Source organism: Panthera tigris, chromosome A1, assembly GCF_018350195.1.
Source record: "Panthera tigris isolate Pti1 chromosome A1, P.tigris_Pti1_mat1.1, whole genome shotgun sequence".
Taxonomy (NCBI): domain Eukaryota; kingdom Metazoa; phylum Chordata; class Mammalia; order Carnivora; family Felidae; genus Panthera; species Panthera tigris.
The window spans coordinates 98,418,153-98,433,636 of record NC_056660.1 but is presented as its reverse complement, the minus strand read 5'-3'; the positions used below and the strand labels follow the sequence as shown (position 1 = coordinate 98,433,636).

Sequence of the window (15,484 nt, the reverse complement as noted above, 5' to 3'; positions counted from 1 at the left end):
TAAAACATAACTTCTATGTTGTGAAAATGACATATGACAACTTATATGGCGATAACTAGTGTTGTGATTGTTACCTGTTTTCAAGGTCATTATTTAATAACTTGAATATCCAAATATCTAATTGTTAATTATCATTTCTGTATACATTTAGAATAACAAATGATATACTGGACTTGCAAGTTTCTTAGAAATGCTGGTATGTGTTGTCCAATTCCCTGCGAGCGTCATGTCAGGGTGGGGCTGACCTTCTCGGGCATTTCCTGATATCCTGTTGTCTGCCTGCTGCACTGTTTCCCTGTTTCATCATGTGGGGAGGTGGGAGTAGGTTATGGAGCTTCTGTTAAAAAAATTAGAGAACTTTTAAAAATAGCGTATTGACTTTAGACTTTTCCAAACACACTGAACTGAACAGGTGCAGGAGACTATGTAGGGGGGAGGGGGAAGCATGAGTCAGGATGAAGGAACTGGCTGTAGCAATGGAGATGCGCACACAGATGGGAGAGAGGAGAAGTTCACATATGAAGTGTGTGCAAGGAGCAAATGCACATGCAGGGGGCTACATCATGTGGCTGAAAACATAAGAATGGTGGTATAGAGATCAATCAATAAAATGTCCAGGAACTTTTCACTGACTACCTGGTCTAACAAAAGCTTGCTATATAGCAAGTCACTGGAAATTTTCCTGAGACTAACACATAACCGGTTTTGTTCTGCACACATTAATCGATGCTGTTTTTGTATTGCTGCCCAATGAGTCATTAATGTACAAAAATAAGGACCAGCTCTAGAGACAGTGATCAGGAACAGAAGGGGCATTCGGTCAAGTGCCAGAAACCAATATAAATACCCCACAAGCAGTGTGGTGGTGTTGAGTAGCATCTGGAAACCAGAGAGCAATCCTCAAATATTTGAAAGGATGCCTTTTCTTAGGAAACCAAGACTGGCTGTGTGAAGGGCTAATGGACTGAACCAACCTCAGAGAAACATCCCCTAGAGCCTGTTAACAAAAGACTACACTAAATCTGAGCGACAGATGAACTTAGAGCAGAGGCTAAGTTTGGCAGTGCTATTGTAAAATCTCTAAGTACCAGAGGGTAGTGAATACAGAGCCCACGGCCTGTGAGGTCTAAATACAGAGTTGATGGTCCATAAGGTTGCACCCAACCCAGAGATGCTAGATCACTGCTCCCCAAATATGGAGTCCTCAGTCCCTGCCTTAAACCTCCAGTAGCAGGTTCTTCAAACACTGAAGTTGCTATACTTGTACCTTGTTCAAACTAGGTATCCACAAAAGGTATCCACAAAAGGACATGAACTATGTCAGTCTGCCCAATCATTCACTCATTCTGTCACTACCTACAGAGCCCCGTGCTTTGTCAGTACTGGTAAAGAGAAAGGGCACAATGTTCTCATTATCTAGCTTCTTCCTGTTCAAGTCTTGATTTTCTTTATCTACAAAATAACTTTGAATATTTAATAGTAGAGGAAATGCAAAATCATACTTTGGAATAAGCTCAAGGCAGTTAACTTTATCACTTGTCTGCTTATGATGAATACTCACTCATTCATGAAATACTCACTGAACACCAATTATGTGCCAGGAGCCCTTCTAATTCTGGGGAATAAAACACCCAGAATCCCTGACCACACTTTTATTATATACATGTGGATTACAGGAAACATTTCTGTTAATAATGAATTATAATTATAAAATTTGAATGTAAAAATTACTAATTTAAAAAATAATCAGAGATTCATAAACTTATAACGCTGAAATAGAAAAGCAAAGAAAGGGTCAAAAATTAGGCTATCTATATTAATACCTCTGATGGAATTTATGCACTTTTGTTTTCCCCTCCTTTCCCCCAAAATCGTTTTTAAGTTTATTTATTTATTTTGAGAGGGAAACAGAGACATTGCAAGCAGGGGAGGGGCAGAGAGAGAGAGGGAGAGAGAATCCCAACCAGGCTGTGCACTGTCAGTGCGGAGCCCAACGTGGGGCTCAAACTCAGGAACCCAGAGATCATGACTTGAGCAGAAATCAAGAGTAGGATATTTAACAGACTGAGCCACCCAGGTGTCCCGTGCCCAAAATCTTTTATATGAAAAGGCCACTAAAACAAAGGCCTAAGGCAGGGAATGTCGATTTTTCCCATGGAACACTACTGTTTCATTCTGCACATTAAGACACACGGGAGATGGGTTGTAGAAGTAAGGCATCCATGGCCAGACTCTCTAAACTATGTGGCCCAGTGAAGATACTAATTTGCTTCTCTTTTCTTATCTCTGAGAGGGAGGTATTAAAAACAAAAACAAAAACAAAACAAAACAAAAAACCCTAGAAAACAAAAAAAACCCCACAAAAAACAAACAAACAAAAAACAAACCACACATGCATCAGATGATCAATGTAAGAATTAAATGAGCTAATACATGGACAGGATTTAATACTCTTTGAAGCACATTAGTGTTTGCCCTCACTTCTGTTATTAAATCCGAAGAGCACGGCAGAAACAATACACATCAGAATCTTCACCGACAGAAGTTGCCAGAACACTTCAAATAAACAATTTGGAACTTGACACTTTAGCCTTGTCATTAATCTCAGTGTCAAATATTCTCTGGGCAATCTAGCAGCAGACCATGCCGCCATAGTTGAGTCTCCATATGTTCCCCCTCACAGCAAAGTACAAGTGCCAGCCTCTAAGTTCACTGCCAGAACTCACCAGCTTCATAAAGGCTACCACTTTTATTCATGTTTTCCATTCTGACAGTATAGATTCCGTTCTTCTGTCTGGCAGAGACTGTCTGGCTTTGCACAGTAGAAAAAAAAACAAAAAACAAAAAAAACCCAAAAAACTTACCAAACCATTCTAGCCATAATTTGTGATCTTATTCAGCAACAGAACTTTTTGGCCAACTACAAGCTAAACAATATCTTCCTTCATTCCCAACCCCCACCATGTATTTCTGAAAGAGTCTCAGACTAGGCTAAAACCAAAATGGAAAAAGGTTTCAAAATTATCTGGTAAACATTCGAAGGAGATCATGAAATCGCGTTTCAATTATCCGGAGTATCAGTTCCCATTCTAGAAGGAAAACATCTGAACTCTATGCTTGGAAGCAGCTACTGTGAAACAACAGAATATGATCTGGGTTTGTTAGAGGGGGAAAGCAGCAAACCTGAATTCTTGACAAATGTGCATTTACATTTTTGGCTTTTGCAGAACTAATCAACATCCACAATCTGTTTTAATAACTCCGTCCTGAGGATTTGCTTATTTTTCCAACAACAAGGGGCAGACAAAAGCCCACAGGATAAAAAGTGAATGTCGAAGAGGTTTTTCAAAAAGCATGATAGGTTTTACACTGAGCAGGCCCCATTATCTAGTCTCCTTCTGATCAACCACACACATTTGTAAAATGTGTCACATGCACCGGGTCATGGTCTGGTAATCGAAGAAAAAGATGTCTCTGTCTTAAGCTATCACGTTTCTCTAGGAATCAAACACACACCCATACCCACAAGCCCCAAAAACCATCAATGGAATCCATGTGTGCTAGTGTGCTTTGCTAAGGAAAGCTCCATTCAAATTCTAATCAGTATCCAACTGGCTGCAATGAAAGTTCCTGAGGGAAAGTGATAACCTCTTACTCATGTTTAGAACATTAGCATCTGAGGATCAAAGGAGATTTGTTTATGGCCAAACAAACATAATTAATACTCAGCTCTTAGGCTAAGCTTCAGGGCGCTATTGGACTTTTGGTCCAGATTTCTTAAGTGAATCATGTGTCTGGATACAAAGAATTAAAATGGGGTGGCAGGGGTTCAGTTTCATTTTAGTGGCCATCATCTATAGGATCTATGACTGCCTTAAAGAAAAAAGTAATTTTTCAGCATATCAGCATATCACTATGCTGTTGAAATTGCAACAAGAAACCCAGAAAAGCCTTCAGTAAAAATACATTTTAAAAACTGAATTTAATTATGTGATAGATCATATGTGTAAAGCAATCCTATTTATAACAGGATTATTATAAATATAATAGCAATATTCAAATTTTGGATAATGTGTTAGTTACTTTATCCAAATGGAAGGTAAAATGATGGTTTGGATTTCATGTAAATGATATGGAAATACCTTTAGGGGATTTAAGTCATGAATTTTAGTAATAAAAGGCTTATAGAATTATTGAAAAAATATAGAGCATGATCTTCCATAGGGCAATTGGAGATTGAAGATTTTTTTCTCAAGATTTAAGAGAAAGAAGAAAGTAGCAAAAAAGTTTACAAACTTCAAATTGAAACCAATTGCAACTTAAGTGCTACCAAAAAGACAATGGTGAAATCTGACTATAAAATCTAGCATACCTCATTTATAGTATACCAACACGAGCTATGATTGCACATTCTATGATTATTCAGAAATCCAGCAATTACACAAGATGCGATCCTTATTTTAAAATTCAAGCTTAATTACCAGGTTTCTCTCACTGTATTTAGATTCGTGCAAGATGCACTATATCCATGATCCATGTATAAATTCATGGGTAAATAACAGCATTATGTGTCCTTTAATTACTGCTGAACTCCTAACTGGATGCTTTTGCCTAAAATCTTCATGAGGTATGCACAACGCTCATGTTTTTATCCAGTAAGAATCTCAGTTGCAGAAAGGAAAGCGATATAATCACTAATCCCTCACTTCAGTAAAATGAAAATGTGACTTTTCAGAATCAAAGTATGATCAAAACACCTAAGTGCTCAATTAAAAAAACAAACAAACAAACAAACAAACAAACAAACACAGGCATTAATACCCATGCTGAAAAGGACTTTAAGGTTTTGTGGAAGGAGGATGTGAGTAATATATACATGCTTCACTGAATAATGCAATAAAAGAATTGCATGTATTAGCATTTTAGAACCCAAAATAACATATTTTTAAGATTATCAAATTAAATAATGTATGTATGGAAGCTTTTTTAGCTTTAAAGTATATTTGACTGTAGTTAATATTGATCTCAAAATTAAGAACTCATGTTGCCACATCAGATATTCAGAGTTTAAATAAGAGTTCAGCATTGAAATAGAGTATTTCAAGGCAGGTGAATTTTGAACCAGTTACCTTTGTTGTGCAAGGGAATTTATTGACCTGGCTAGCAGACATATGGAAAATGATGGACACAACCCATAACCTTCTCGGCTACAAATCTATACACTAAATGGTAAGGAACTGCTTTTCTAAGAGAAACACAGGAATGATTTGACAAAATTTATATTGCTTCCAGTCTACTTTCATGCCTGTATTCTTATTATTTTAATCTTGAAACTTTTCATGGTCTAAAAGCCTGGATGAATGACTCCTCATCCTGAGATTATCATTATCAGTTTCCACATGATTTGACAAATATCCCTGAACAGTTTGAAAAGGGAAGCCAAGGGATGTAAATTGATGAAGAATATCCATTCTTATAAAAGGAAAGCACATATTTTTGCGAGATATGATCTTCCCAAGATGAAGAGTCAGCTCTATTCTGAATATAAGCAGTTTTGAGGATTAATTTGCCTCACAGAATACCGAGACCAGCAGCAGACATCTTCTTTTTGACAACTTTCTGATTCCAGGACGATAATGAGAATGAAGATCTCAGTTTACACTCCAAAACTCCAACCAAAAATGGGTTAATCTCATTTTATTTTGTATGGGTCAAACACAACCACAGAACCTTGGATCACAGCAGAATTAAAAATAAAAAAATAAATTGAATTAAATTAAAATTAACAAAAAACAGATGAAATACCATTTAGAAGTTTAGGAAAGCTTAATAATTATCACAATATACTTTTGAAAGAAATATAATTTTTTTAATGTTTATTGATATTTGAGAGACAGAGACAGAGAGTGAGGGCAGAAGGGGCAGAGAGAGAGGGAGGCACAGAACCCAAAGCAGGCTCCAGGCTCTGAGCTGTCAGCACAGAGCCCGGCGCAGGGCTTGAACCCATGAACTGTGAGATCCTGACCTGAGCCAAAATTGGACGCTTAACCGACTGAGTTACCCAGGCGCCCCAAGAAATGTAATTTTTTTAAGTTTATTCATTTTGAGAGAAAGAGACACAAAGAGAGAGAGAGAGAGCACAGAAGCAGGGGAGAGGCAGATAGGGAGAGAGAGAATCTCAAGCAGGGTTCACGTTGTCAGTGCAGAGCCTGATGGAGGGTTTGATCCCACAAACTGTGAGATCATGACCTGAGCCAAAATCAAGAGTTGTACGCTTAACCAATTGAGCCACTCAGGCACCCCAAGAATTGTAGTTTTATCATTAAAAATAGATTAGAAAACTCTAGCCTAATAGAAACAGCCCTATAATTAATAGATTAAAATGCCTTTTTTCAGGATATAAAACCATGAATTAGTATGCTAGCCATTTTTTTCTAACTACTAAACTGTGTATAAAATTTGAACTGTTCAAGCAGTAAACAAATCTTCACCTTGAAGACATGTCTACAGTTTTGTGTTTCTACTTGTTGGACAGCTTTGCACCAACTACTGTTCACTTCTGCCTCCTATTTTGAATGCTAATGTAATCATCATCAATTCTTTTTTTTTAATATGAAATTTACTGTCAAATTGGTTTCCATACAACACCCAGTGCTCATTCCAACGGGTGCCCTACTCAATGCCCATCACCCACTTTCCCCTACCTCCTCCCCCCCATGAACCCTCAGTTTATTCTCAGTTTTTAACAGTCTCTTATGATTTGCCTCCTTCCATCTCTGTAACTTTTTTCCCCTCTTCCCCTCCCCCCATGGTCTTCTGTTAAGTTTCTCAGGATCCACATAAGAGTGAAAACATAAGGTATCTATATTTCTCTGTATGACTTATTTCACATAGCATAACACTCCACTTCCATCCACGTTGATACAAAAGGCCATATTTCATTCTTTCTCATTGCCACGTAGTATTCCATTGTGTATATAAGCCACAATTTCTATGTCCATTCATCAGTTGATGGACATTTAGGATTTTTCCATAATTTGGCTATTGTTGAGAGTGCTGCTATAAACATTGGGGTACAAGTGCCCCTATGCATCAGTACTCCTGTATCCCTTGGGTAAATCCCTAGCAGTGCTATTGCTGGGTCATAGGGTAGGTCTATTTTTAATTTTTTGAGGAACCTCCACACTGTTTTCCAGAGTGGCTGCACCAGTTTGCATTCCCACCAAAAGTGGAAGAGGGTTCCCATTTCTCCACATCCTCTCCAGCATCTATAGTCTCCGGATTTGTTCATTTGAGCTACTCTGACTGGAGTGAGGTGATATCTGAGTGTGGTTTTGATTTGTATTTCCCTGATGAGGAGCAACGTTGAGCATATTTTCATGTGCCTGTTGGCCATCATGATGTCTTCTTTATTAAAAAAAAAAAATTTTTACGTTTATTTATTTTTGAGATAGAGACAGAGCATGAACTGGGGAGGGTCAGAGAGAGAGGGAGACACAGAATCCCAAACAGCCTCCAGGCTCTGAGCTGTCAGCACAGAGCCCGACGCAGGGCTCGAACTCATGGCCCGCGAGATCATGACCTGAGACGAAGTCGGACGCTTAACTGACTGAGCCACCCCGGTGCCCCCTGGATGTCTTCTTTAGAGAAGTGTCTACTCATGTCTTCTGCCCATTTCTTCACTGGATTATTTGTTTTTCGGGTGTGGAGTTTGGTGAGTTCTTTATAGATTTTGGATACTAGTCCTTTGTCCGATATGTCATTTGCAAATATCTTTTCCCATTCCATCGGTTGCCTTTTAGTTTTGTTTATTGTTTCCTTTGCAGTGAAAAAGCTTTTTATCTTCATGAGGTCCCAATAGTTCACTTTTGCTTTTAATTCCCTTGCCTTCAGAGATCTGTTGAGTAAGAAACTGCTGCAGCTGAGGTCAGAGGTTTTTCCTGCTTTCTCCTCTAGGGTTTTGATGGTTTCCTGTCTCACATTCAGGTCTTTTATCCATTTTGAGTTTATTTTTGTGAATGGTGTAAGAAGGTGCTCTGGTTTCATCCTTCTGCATGTTGCTGTCCAGTTCTCCCAGCACCATTTGTTAAACAGACTGTCTTTTGCTCCATTGGATATTCTTTCTTGCTTAGTCAAAGATTAGTTGGCCACACTTTTGTGGGTCCAATCTAGAGTCTCTATTCTATTCCATTGGTCTATTCTATTCCATTGGTGTCTGTTTTTGTGCCAATACCATGCTGTCTTCATGACGACAGCTTTGTAGTAGAGGCTAAAGTCTAGGATTGTGATGCCTCCTGCTTTGGTCTTCCTCTTCAATATTACTTTGGCTATTCGGGGTCTTTTGTGGTTCCATACAAATTTTAGGATTGCTTGTTCTAGCTTTGAGAAGAATGCTGGTGCCATTTTGATTGTGATCGCATTGAATGTGTAGGTTGCTCTGGGTAGTATTGACATTTAAACAATATTTATTCTTCCAATCCATGAGCACAGAATATTTTTCCATTTCTTCGTATCTTCTTCAATTTCCTTCATAAGCTTTCCATAGTTTTCAACATACAGATCTTGTACATCTTTGGTTAGATTTATTCCTAGCTATTTTATGCTTCTTGGTGCAATTGTGAATGGGATCAGTTTCTTTTTCTGTCTTTCTGTTGCTTCACTATTAGTGTATAAGAATGCAACTGATTTCTGTACATTAATTTTGTATCCGGCAACTTTGCTGAATTCATGTATCAGTTGTAGCAGACTTTTGGTGGAGTCTGTCGGGTTTTCCATGTATAATATGTCATCTGCAAAAAGTGAAAGCTTCAGTATGTTGGGTTTTCCATGTATAATATGTCATCTGCCAATTTTGATGCCTTTGATTTCCTTTTGTTGTCTGATTGCTGATGCTAGAACCTCCAACACTATGTTAAACAACAGCAGTGAGAGTGGACATCCCTGTCGTGTTCCTGATCTTAGGGGGAAAACTCTCAGTTTTTCCCCATTAAGGATGTTATTAGCTGTGGGCTTTTCATAAATGGCTTTTATGATGTTTAAGTATGTTCCTTCTATCCTGACTTTCTCAAGGGTTTTCATTAAGAAAGGATGCTAAATTTTGTCAAATGCTTTTTCTGCATTGATTGACAGGATCATATGATTCTTATCTTTTCTTTTATTAATGTGATGTATCATGTTGACTGATTTGCGAATGTTGAACCAGCCCTGCAACCCCGGAATGAATCCCACTTTATCAGGGTGAATAATTCTTTTTATATGCTGTTGAATTCGATTTGCTAGTATCTTGTTGAGAATTTTTGCATCCATATTCATCAGATACATTGGACTGTAGTTCTGTTTTTTGGCTGGCTCTCTGGTTTGGCAATCAAAGTAATGCTGGCTTCATAGAATGAGTCTGGAAGTTTTCCTTCCCTTTCTTTTTTTTGGAACAGCTTGAGAAGGATAGGTATTATCTCTTCTTTAAATGTCTGGTAAAATTCCCCAGGGCAGCCGTCTTGTTCTGGACTCTTATTTGTTGGGAGATTTTTGATAACTGATTCAATGTCTTCACTGGTTATGGGTCTGTTCAAGTTTTCTATTTTTTCCTGTTTGAGTTTTGGAAGTGTGTGAGGGCTTAGGAATTTGTCCATTTCTTCCAGGTTGTCCAGTTTGTTGGCATATAATTTTTCACAGTATTCCCTGATAATTGCTTGCATTTCTGAGGGATTGGTTGTAATAATTCCATTTTAATTCATGATTTTATCTCTTTTGGTTCCTCTCTCTTTTCTTTTTGAGAAGCCTGGCTAGAGGTTTATCAATTTTGTTTATTTTTTCAAAAAACCAACTCTTGGTTTCATTGATCTTCTCTACTGCTTTTTTAGATGCTACATTGTTTATTTCTGCTCTGATATTTATTATTTCTCTTCTTCTGCTGGGTTTGGGGTGTCTTAGCTGTTCTGCTTCTATTTCCTTTAGGTGTGCTGTTAGATTTTGTATTTGGGATTTTTCTTGTTTCTTGAGATAGGCCTGGATTGCAATGTATTTTCTTCTCAGGACTGCCTTCGCTGCATCCCAAAGCATTTGGATTATTGTATTGTCATTTTCATTTATTTCCATATATTTTTAAATTTCTTCTCTAATTGCCTGGTTGACCCATTCATTCTTTAGTAGGGTGTTCTTTAACCTCCACGCTTTTGGAGGTTTTCCAGACTTTTCCCTGTGGTTGATTTCACGTTTCATAGCATTGTGGTATGAAAGTGTGCATGTTATGATCCCACTTCTTTCATACTTATGAAGGGCTGTTTTATGATTCAGTATGTGATCTAAATTGGAGAATGTCCCATGTGCACTAAAGAAGAAAGAATATTCTGTTTCTTTGGGATGCAGAGTTCTAAATATATCTGTCAAGTCCATCTGATCCAATGTATCATTCAGGGCCCTTGTTTCTTTATTGATCCTGTGTCTAGATGATCCATCCATTGTTGTAAGTGGGGTATAAAAGTCCTCTGCAATTACCACATTCTTATCAATAAAGTTGCTTATGTTTGTGATTAATTGTTTTATATATTTGGGACTCCTGTATTTGGCGCATAGACATTTATAATTGTTAGCTCTTCCTGATGGATAGACCCTGTAATTATTATATAATGCCCTTCTTCATCTCTTGTTACAGCCTTTAATTTAAAGTCTAGTTTGTCTGATATAAGTATGGCTACTCCAGCTTTCTTTTAACTTCCAGTAGCATGATAGATAGTTCTCCATCCCCTCACTTTCAATCTGAAGGTATCCTCAGGTTTAAAATGAGTCTCTTGTAGACAGCAAATAGATGGGTCTCATTTTTTTTTAATCCATTCTGATACCCTATGTCTTTTGGTTGGAGCATTTATTCCATTTACATTCATTGTTATTATTGCAAGATATGGGTTTAGAGTCATTGTGATGTCTGTTGGTTTCATGCTTGAAGTGATGTCTCTGGTGCAAGTGATGTCCTTGCAACATTTCACTCACAGAGTCCCCCTTAGGACCTCTTGTAGGGCTGGTTTAGTGGTGATGAATTCCTTCAGTTACTGTGTTTTAGGAAAACGTTTATCTCTCCTTCTGTTCTGAATGACAGACTTGCTGGATAAAGGATTCTTGGCTGCATATTTTTTCTGTTCATCACTTTGAAGATTTCCTGCTATTCCCTTCTGGCCTGCCAAGTTTCAGTAGATAGGTCTGCTCCTACCCTTATGTGTCTACCTGTGTATGTTAGGGTCCGTTTATCCCTAGCTGCTTTCAGAATTCTCTCTTTATCCTTGTATTTTGCTAGTTTCCCTATGATATGTCATGCAGAAGATTGATTCAAGTTACGTCTGAAGTGAGTTCTCTGTGCTCTTGGATTTAAATGCCTGTTGCCTCCCCCAGATCAGGGAAGTTCTCTGCTATGATTTGTTCAAGTACCCCTTCAGCCCCTTTCTCTCTCTCTTCCTCTTCTGGATTCCTATGATATGGATATTGTTCCGTTTGATTGCATCACTTAGTTCTCTAATTCTCCTCTCAAACTCCTGGATTTTTTTATCTCTCTTTTTCTCAGCTTCCTCTTTTTCCATAATTTTATCTTCTAATTCACCTATTCTCTCCTCTGCCTCTTCAATCTGTGCTATGGCTACCTCCATTTTATTTTGCACCTCATTTATAGCATTTTTTAGTTCCTCATGACTATTTTATAGTCCCTTGATCTCTGTAGCAATAGATTCTCTGCTGTCCTCTATGCTTTTTTCAAGCCGAGCGATTAATTTTATGACTATTATTCTAAATTCTTGTTCCATTATATTGCTTAAATCTGTTTTGATCAATTCCTTAGCTGTTGCTACTTCCTGGAGTTTCTTTTGAGGAGAATTCTTCCATTTCATCATTTTGGCTAGTCCCTGCGGTAGCTCCAAACTGCAGGGCACTTCCCCTGTGCTGTCCAGAGAAATTTGTGTTGGTGGGCGGGGCCACAGTCAGACTGGTGTGTACCTTATCTTCCCCCCTCCCAGGGGCAGGACTCAGTGTGGAGTGGTGTGGCCCCTGTCTGGGTTGCTTGCATACGCCAGGCTTGTGGTGCTGCTTCTATGGGATCTGACATATTAGCGGGGGTGGATCCTCAAGGTGCACAGGGGTGGGAGGGGCAGACTTAGCTCACTTTGCCCTTGGTGGTCCCCTGCGGGAGGGGCTCTGCAGCACTGGGAGGGAGGAAGGGAGGGAGGCAGGCGGGTCAGAGGAAGCATTGGGTGTTTGCGTGGTGCAAGCAAGTTCGGTGAACTGGTTCCCTTTGGGGTTTCAGCTGGGGGATGGGAGAGGGAAATGGCGCTTCCCAGTGCCTTTGTTCCCTGCCGAGCTGAGCTCTGTCTTCCAGGGCTCAACATCTCTCTCTCCTGGTGTCCTCTCACCGTCCTGCTCTTGGAGCAGAGCTGTGGACCTATAACATTCCAGATATTAAGTCCCATTGGCCTCAGAACTCACGCAGTCCGGCCCCTCCACTTTTGCAAGCCAGACTCAGGGGCTCTGCCTTGCTGGGTGGGCTGCCCCTTCACCGCCCAGGCTCCCTCCCACCAGTCCGTGTAGGTGCACCACCTCTCCGCCCTTCCTGCCCTCTTCCATGGGCCTCTCGTCTATGCTTGGCTCCAGAGAGTCCGTTCTGCTAGTCTTCCGGCGGTTTTCTAGGCCAATGTGGGTGGAATCTAAGCTATCAGCAGGACGAGGTGAGCCCAGTGTCCTCCTACGCCACCATCTACCCTTCCCTCCAATTCTGAGTATCAGTACTGGTTTCAATATTTCTGCATGAAAAGGGCTCAGAGGCAGCAATCTAATTGGAAACTGTAGCCAGGGTCGAAGCTACTTGGGCTAAGAAATTTGTTTGGCATACCAAAACTACTATTTAAAAAAAAAAATTCTTTAGGCTTATTTAGTTGGAGAGAAAGAGAGAGAGTAGGGTAGGGGCAGAGAGACAGGGAGAGAGAAGATTCCAACCTGTCTCCAAGCTGTCAGCACAGAGGATCAACATGGGGATCAAACTCACACACTGAGATCATGTCCGTCCGACCCAGAGTCAGGACACTTAACCAACTGAGGCACGCAGGCACCCCAAGAACACTATTTTTATTTAAACATAGGTTCCATCCCAGGGGGTGAGGGTAAGGTGACATGGAGATTATAGAAGGAAGGCTAAATCTTACTCCATCCTGTGCTAGCAAAAGCCTCTAGTCATTACATCTGATCCATTTAGGTTCAAAAGGAAACAAGTAGACATGTTTCAAGGAAACATAAGGGAAGAGCTTCAACCAAAGCAGGCCGGCATGTCAGTGATGCTGCCCAAGGTGCTCCAAGATGTGCTACCCAATGGAAGGATGAGTTCCTTCCAAGGAAGGAAAAGAATGAGTGATTCAAAGACGTTAAAAGGTAGGTCTCTACCTGTAAGGTGTGTTACTATTTACTTATGTCTTTATTTTCATGAGAAGACTGATTAGGAAAATATCAGAATGTGTGAAACTTACAAGATTTTCCTTGTTTTTTTCTAAAGTGAATTTTCCAGGGCGGGGGGGGGGGGGGGAAATACAGATATGGTAATAAGCTCCAGGAAAACAAGGCAAACGGAAGGAAACAAAACAAACACCGAAAGAAAATTCCCTGTTGGCACGATTTAAAGGGGTTAGTGAAAATCTTCTTTAATATGCCTTGGGAAGTGGGGAAGTGCAGGGAAAAACTGCTATCTTTGTGAAACAGACTAAAAAAGACCTCTGAAACTAACACAGGTAGTGAACACAGTACTAGACTCTGAGGAATCACAGGGCAAGGGTCCCTAGAGCAGCATCCACAGTGGGGGCACAGTTACTGTCCCCAGCTCACCTATGTGGACAAATCTCTGTAAATCCCCAATGAAAATTCCTTTGTAGAAGAAAATATCTCTTTGTAGAAGAGATATCTCTTTGTAGAAAATATCTTTGTAGAAGAAACGACCCATTGATCTCTAAAAGTGAAAAGAATCTGAGGTTTGTTTTAGTTTCTTCCTTGCAGTGTTAACAAGATAATATTTATTTTTTTTAGTATTTTTTAATGTTTTATTTCTTTTTGAGAGAAAGAGAGAGAGAGAGAGCGCAAGTGTGCTCGAGCGGGGGTGGGGCAGAGTGACAGGGAGACAGGATCCAAAGCAGGCTCTGAGCTGACAGTAGAGAGTGAACTCCTGCATTGAGAGATCATGACCTGAGCCTAAGCCAGATCCTTAACCAACTGAGCCAGCCAGGTGCCTCAAGATAAAAATATTTATTATTATCTTGTGTAATAATTTATTTTTATTAATTGTGATTGTTCTGATTATTATAGTATATTATATATTAATATATTTATTATATTATTATAGTGTAATAATTATCACATTTCATACATCATTGGGTCTGGGATATACTATGTTAAAAAAAAATGAGAACTTTTCAGATTAAAAAAAATTTTTTTAATTTATTTCTGAGAAAGAGAGAGAGAGACCAGGGGAGGGGCAGAGAGAGAGGGAGACAGAAGATCCGAAGCAGGCTCTGTGCTGACAGCAGAGAGCATACGGTGTGGGGCTCAAACCCACAAACTGTGAGGTCATGACCTGAACTGAAATTGAATGCTTAACCAACCAGGCACCCCAGAACTTTTCACTTTTTGTTTGAAGGTGAGAAGAGAGGTCTGTCTTTGCAAAGTGAATAAGCTAAGATCTACATTTCACGACTGGCCCCAGGAACAAATTTGTTATAAATCATGGGAAGGTTGTGCTGCTGCAAATACATTTTTTAAACAACTGAACCAAGCACCACTATTTTCAGGTTTTAATGAGGCAGCAATAAAATATAATTTATTAATATCTGAAATTCCTATACTGAAAAATGGAATAAAAAGGCTTTCCCTTCTGATGGAATCCTCCAATGCATTTCCTCCATTTTTGAAATTATTTAATAGAGCTTTGTATATTTCCTTGACTAAATTCTTAGGGCCAATGATACATGATCTTAGGTAAAGAATGTGATATGGTTTACAACACTTTATCCTAAGAGAATCACACTGGTGGTCAATAAAGTGATTGCAGGTGATAAATAAAAAAAAAATTAAAGTCAATAGTCAATGCAATTCAGAGAGCTTGTGTGACTTGGTTGGTAAAGCGTCTGACTCTTGAATTTGACTCAGGTCATGATTTTACAGCTCATGAGTTTAAGCCCCATATTGGACTCTGTGCTGACAGTGCAGAACCTGCTTGGAATTCTCTCTTTTCCTCTCTGCCCTCTCCTGCTCACACGCATGTGTTTCTTCTCTCTCTTTCTCTCTCTCTCAAAATAAATAAACTTAAAAAAAATAAAGTATGCTGCTTCACTTTTATTGAGGTATAACTGATAAGTAAAATTGTAATACAATTAAAGTATACAACATGATGATTTAATCTACATACACACTGTGAAAGGATTTCTACCAAGTTAATTAACATATCTGTCATTTCACATATTTACCTTTTTCT

The 15,484-nt window shown here is 39.2% G+C and overlaps 1 protein-coding gene across 2 annotated transcripts in view; it reads right to left on the bottom strand.

Moving 5' to 3' along the window:
- Positions 1 to 15,484, bottom strand: part of PRR16 (proline rich 16) — a 199,652-nt gene that overhangs the window by 63,952 nt on the left and 120,216 nt on the right. The window contains exon 2 of one of the 2 annotated variants that reach the window (XM_007086845.3): positions 246 to 337. The exons of the other annotated variant lie outside the window; for it this stretch is intronic. Coding sequence (XP_007086907.1) covers positions 246 to 257 — 12 coding nt within the window. The 5' untranslated portion in view covers positions 258 to 337. The remainder of the gene's footprint in view (positions 1 to 245; positions 338 to 15,484) is intronic. 2 annotated transcript variants of the gene reach the window in all.